The 6,000-nt window shown below is 45.2% G+C and overlaps 2 protein-coding genes across 2 annotated transcripts; one reads left to right on the top strand and one right to left on the bottom strand.

Moving 5' to 3' along the window:
* Positions 1-207: 207 nt before the first annotated feature.
* Positions 208-2,254, top strand: GLAREA_00216 (uncharacterized protein; the record flags this gene model as incomplete). The annotated part of the gene is made up of 2 exons (XM_008084976.1): positions 208-604; positions 654-2,254. 2 exons carry the CDS (start codon positions 208-210, stop codon positions 2,252-2,254), a joined length of 1,998 nt encoding a protein of 665 aa, XP_008083167.1.
* Positions 2,255-3,390: 1,136 nt separating this feature from the next.
* Positions 3,391-5,662, bottom strand: GLAREA_00215 (uncharacterized protein; the record flags this gene model as incomplete). Its single annotated transcript, XM_008084975.1, has 5 exons — positions 3,391-3,568; positions 3,625-4,824; positions 5,165-5,268; positions 5,320-5,535; positions 5,594-5,662. 5 exons carry the CDS (start codon positions 5,660-5,662, stop codon positions 3,391-3,393), a joined length of 1,767 nt encoding a protein of 588 aa, XP_008083166.1.
* Positions 5,663-6,000: the final 338 nt, after the last annotated feature.

Below are 6,000 nucleotides of genomic sequence, written 5' to 3'. Positions count from 1 at the left end.
TAATCTAGAAACCAGTCATTCAGCTGACCTTGTTACTTTGAACGCCGACTCGTAATGCAACACATCTAAGTTGATCATTTCGCAGTCGAATTCAATAATTATCCAGCTGAATTGGTGTACAAAGCCATACTGCAATTACTATTTGTACTTTGTATCACTTGACTTTTCAGCTCGTTTCGACATCTTTCGGAGCCTATGGCTGAATCAATGGCTGTCGACCATGCGGAAGTTGGAACAGACGACCTACTGCTTCCAAAAATAGAGTTCTCCTCACTATGCGGACAATGCACTGGTCTCACTGCATGGATTGATGAACAGTATCGCATTCGCATTCTGTATCCATACCTCCCACCGCCAGTCGAGCGCTACGTACTCCGAAACAGTCCCTCTCCTACCTGTACACTATGCCAATACATTACCTATAAACAGCTAGTAACGTCATCTATGGATGGATTGCCGTCCACAATGGTCTGGCAGGCCGACGATAATGTCGAGGTAACTTTTTATACGCAGTTCGAGAACGCCATACGCTTGGAACTCCGGACAATGAGAACCGTAGACAAAGAAATTCGACAGCTGATGGTTCTCTTACTGGCACGAGAAGGTATTCATGAAACAAAGATCCTGAAGATTCGCTAGCTGACGCTTCATAGAGCAAAAGTCCCACGTATCGAAACATGATCATCCCAATGACACGATCCTGTCGTCAGCTTGGAATTCAGCCACCGCATGGTTAGAAGTCTGCTCTAGAAGTCACGGGTGTCGTACACCAGGTGCAATAGACCTTCCAACCAGATTGATATATGTTGGCCAATCCAACGAGCCACCCAGGCTTCTAGAAGCGAGCCATATAGATCCGGCCTCCCAATACTGCACATTATCCCACTGCTGGGGAAAAATTCCCATGTTAAAGCTAGAAAAGGCAAACTACAAGGACTTTATGCAGGAAATCCCATGGTATAAATTAACTAAAACTTTTCAGCATGCTATACTCGCCACGAGAAATTTCGGTTTCAAGTATATATGGATCGATTCGCTTTGCATCATTCAAAATGACGAGTCTGATTGGTCTACCGAATCATCAAGGATGGCTTCAGTTTATAAGAACACGAGCTTGAATCTGGCAGCCACAGCTGGATCCGATGGAAACTCTGGCCTTTTTTTCGAACAGGATCGCAGAGATCTATGGGTTCCAAGCCTTCATCTTCCAAAATCCTCAAAGACACTCTACCTTCACGGGAATTTTTTCGAACCAGTATCTAAAAGTACACTTCTATCCCGCGGATGGATAGTACAAGAAAGGTGGCTTTCGCCGAGGACGCTGCATTTCACTAAGGACAAACTACGCTGGGAGTGTGGGCATGGATTAGCTTCAGAGACCTCACCAGAAATTCGGCCGAGATATATCCCCGTTGAAATTAAAGATTACTCAGTGCATAAAGACCGAAATGTGGGACATAATCTGTGGAGCAGAATAGTACAGACGTATTCTAGTTGTTATCTGTCCGAGGAAAGGGATAGGTTAGTAGCTCTCTCGGGTATTGCTAGGGAGATGTATCGGAAGACTCAAGACGGATACCTAGCCGGTCTATGGAAAAGCTCTCTACCTACTGATCTGGTGTGGAGGTCTCTTCATGTTACCCAAGAGCCCACACGGACAAAACGTTACAGAGCACCATCCTGGTCGTGGGCATCAGTGATAGGACCTGTTTCCCTAGATGAAGCTTGGGAGCGTGGGCTCAAACCTTGCGTTTTATTGAATGAATCAGGTATTACGCCTCTCGCTGACGGGGACATATTTGGCCAAGTGAGTAATGGATATTTAAGACTCCAGGGGCATCACCTTATTACTCCAGAAGTTCTCTATGAGCCCCGACGAGCACCAAACGTGCAAGTAGTTGTGAATAGTGGCTTGGCGGTCAAAATTGAACTTCACTTCGATCAGCCCCCTTTTCACCATAGAGAGAATATCATCTTGATGATAGCTTATACAGTTTATCCTCGGTATTTAACTTGGTCGAAGGGGGCGAAAACCTTAAGAGGCTTAGTATTAGAGGAAGAAGGAGTGCAAGGATGCTATAGACGTGTTGGCATGTTTGAAATTCCCGGAACTTGGAAAGGGGGAGGACGTACAGGACGAGGTCTCACATTACAGCAATTTTTAGACCTACCAGGGAAACATGATGAAGAAGAGTATCACAGTATCTCTGTCGGCGCAGACGGGAAGAAGACTCATGTTGTCACGCTCATTTGAACCCATGAAAGCACTCTAGCTTCTTGATCTAGTAAATCCATATTTCGGTGGATAGAAGGTTCAGGCCAATGGAGCTTTTGCTAAGCCTACAAATAAATACTAAAGGTTATTTAACTCTCCTGCTCAGTGATAAGAACCAAGTCCTATGTCTATCCAAAAACTCTTGGTGTTAAGCCTGAACAATGGTCCTCATAACTGAACAGGAGTTAAGACCAAAAACAGTTTGTCGCATCAAGGAATAAATAGATTTCTCAACATCATGGATAAGCGAAATCGTGCCCATACCTCCTTTTAGTCTACCTATTACCAAATCACATTGTTGTTCAGCATGGGACAACTCGAGAGCCTATTACGAATCGAAATAGCCTCGGATAACGTTATAATTGTCAATTGTAGTGTCGTGAGTCTCCATGGTGCGTTACAGCACATTACTCAATACACTACCAAGTTCTCGTAATCAGTACAGGGGATTAGAAAGAACATGTTCGTGTTTAAGAGATTCTAGCTTATCGTGGCTTGCTTGTTTATGTGCGATCAACTATAGCACATGCTGGTTTAAAGTCCCTAGGTGAGTAGAAATATACACCAGCCAGAAATATATACCATTCATTCACACCTCAGCTGTGGCTTTAAACAACGGAAGACAGTAATGATGTTGTATTAAGACCTGAATAGCTAGCTCTACATTGACTGAATTTGTTTAGAAACAGTTTCAGATTACTAAGTCTTCGTATCTCGAGTCCTCAGTGGCTGTCAGAGAGGAATACTCACTCCTGCAGATGTGATATTCTAAAGTTACTTTAGACACATGATATTTTAGCCCCATTTTGGTATGACCACACCAGAGCAATGCTAAAGGTAAGAATGCGACATGTATTAAGGTGAGGAAATCAAATCCCGAGAAGTGACATGGATTGAACGCCAGCTTTTGTAAGACTGCTGACTCTATTTCCACCCAAAGCCAGGACCCCAAGATTCGCAAGCCGGTACCATGTCCAAAAGCAATATTACAGGAACAAATGCAGAGAAACAATTATCGTACAAGCAATGCCCCTTCATCCATGTCCGTCTGAAATCATTAATTCATTGCAGGCCCAGTCCAGCGTCGGTAAGCTCCTGAGAACTAGCAGCACATTTCAATGAAATGCTGCGAGACCAGCAGCATTTACTGGTAGGTCACCATGTTCCTGATAATAGGTAGAGTAATGAGCTTCACCTCTGCGAAGAGTAGCGTCATCGACCTCGCCAGCAGAACGTCCATTCTCTAATCCTTTGACATCCGCTTTAAAGCTAGAAGGTTGAATAGAAGAAGGCCTGAGAATGTATTAGCCATTTTGCGGTTGATGGAGAATTGGATTCGCCCAACTTACCCATTCAGGTCCTTGTCAACTTGCAAAAATTCCTTCATAGCCTCCTTGGTACCGCGCTGTTGCAAGTAAGAAAGGTAGTAGTTACTCAGATCTTTCTTCGTGATCAAACTCATGCGACTCTGTTGGATCATGTCTTCAAAGATCTTCTTCATTCTGGAGTAGTGCTCGCTCTCCGTAGCAAGACTAGTTGGCTGACTGAGTTCAAATTCGAAATATTTAGCCCAGAAATGCCTGCTCTGAAGATACCATTGCTGATTCTTCTGGAACACTTGTCGAGCCTCATTGACTGATCCTTCAATTTTCCAGATCAAGGTAGCCCACTCTACAACGAAAGCGGCTTTCGAGAAAAGATCAACAATCGGGGAATCAATGTTTTGCTTGTAAATCTCAATGGCCGCTTCGAGCCCAACTTGGCGTCGCTCGAGGTTTGACCAAGAAATGATGGTCTCGACATGACCAGGCATACGATCCAAAATAGCGGCATGTATGTCCCGCGCAATGTCAACACGATCTGACATTTCTTCAAAGTATGCATACTGTAACCGGATTCCTGGTCTGCTGATTGGGACGTAAAGTGTACTAGCACGCTGATAAATGTTGCGGACTTCCTCCTGCTTTCCATCTTGGGCAGACATCCAGCGTGCGTACCTGAACCAGAACTCATCGTAAAAAGCGCAGGTAACTAGACATCTCTCGTAGAGAAATACTGTTCTAGTGTAATCGCCCTCTTCTTCCTCGAAATCCAAATACTTGCGCCAGTTTGCTAATTGAGGGACATCAAGTTCATTGACGTGGAAATACGGTCGCTTGATTTCCGCTTCGTACGTCCAGCGTTTTGTCGTCTCCGCAGCCGTTCTATGGAAAGACTCGAGGTAGAAATTATCAATCTTTGCACGAATGTCACGCTCAATCTCCTGATCCCCTTTAGGTCCGCTCTGAAATATGTCGACCTCGACCTCAGCACGATATTGCGCTAGCTGCTTCTCGGTAACAAGTTCGAGCAGGGGACGCGAGTGAGCGAGTTGGCGAAACCTATCATAATAACGAGCGTATTGATGCATAGGTATTTTGATGACTCGGCTCAAAATAGCAAAAATGTTATCCTGAGCCTCGAGGCGGTCTTCAAATTCCAAGTATTTGTCCCAAAATGGATGCGCTAGAAAGTCTAGGCCAACAGACGAAGCTCCTCGCTCGAAAAGACTGTGATGTGATATTAGTCCCGGATTTCTGGGCAAAGGGAGGGGTATGGAGATGGTGTGGAGTGCAAATACGGGAAGGGCATGTGCTTGAACTATTGTCTTCTCAAAATCCGCGAGTTCCGAACATTTGTTTTGTGTAGACTTGAGTGAGGTAAAAGCGAACGAGTGATAGCAGAAGGAAAGGTCCTGATCAGTTGGGTGAGAAGAATATCAAGCAATGAGCGACTTTGGCAAATCTCACCGTCTGCAACCCAATTCTCCAAGTTTAGGGCGCACGGCAGCCATGTGGTGTTGTCGCATTTGTCTGTGTTAAAGGGAAGGAAAGCGTCCAGTATACTTACTCTCTGATCACTTCTGATTCATGACAGGTCTCGACCTTGAAGGAACAGTAATCGGTCCATAGATCGACAGAGGTAGCGATGCTGGCCACACCACGCTCGAAGACCTATGCAGTGTCAATGGACGTTCTTCAACATGCAAGCACGCTCAACCCTACCATTTCTGCAGCCTCTGTGCCAGCAATTGAAAACTCGAGGTCCGCATATTTCTTCCAATACCCGAACAATAAGGGGAACTTTGCCAGAAAACGATCGTATGCGTCACGAGTGGTAGAAATGGCTTGCGGACTCGAATTACGATTCAGGCCACCTTCGAGGCCTTCGGCCGCTTTTATAAGCTCTTCCCAATTTTTGAAGTTATCGGTATCCTCAAGCTGCGCGCAATCACGGTGAGCAATTTGATCGGCATTCTGGGATGAGAGAAGGACTTACAACTGCATTGTTAAGCTTCTTGATCTCTGTGGACTCCTCATCCGTTCCGCCATAGTTGAAGTCGCTCATGGTCGCGAAAGTCGCGAAAGAGTGGTTAGGCTGAAGAGCGAGAATATCGTAGCGTGGAAATGTTGGAAATGTAATGATTCTCGCGCGCTGTTGACGGCGGACCTCTCAGAAAAGACGCGCAAGAGGATGAGAAAGTAATATATGGAGTAGAAACGAAGGACGTGAATTGCTGATGTGGGTCCTTCAGGATTGAGCCTCAATTCGAAGGGTGAGCAACAGACTAGACAAGCGCGGACGGGATCTGCGCTAGCCCTATTCTCTCTAGCGCCAATCAAAATCGTTCTAAGAAACATTTTTCAAATTCTTTTGGCGATTTCCCTTCCTTCATGGCTAATGAT

This window comes from Glarea lozoyensis, assembly GCF_000409485.1.
Source record: "Glarea lozoyensis ATCC 20868 chromosome Unknown GLAREA3, whole genome shotgun sequence".
In the NCBI taxonomy this organism is placed as follows: Eukaryota; Fungi; Ascomycota; class Leotiomycetes; order Helotiales; family Helotiaceae; genus Glarea; species Glarea lozoyensis.
Note: the sequence above shows the minus strand (reverse complement) of the source record. Positions and strands in the feature narration are given on the sequence as shown.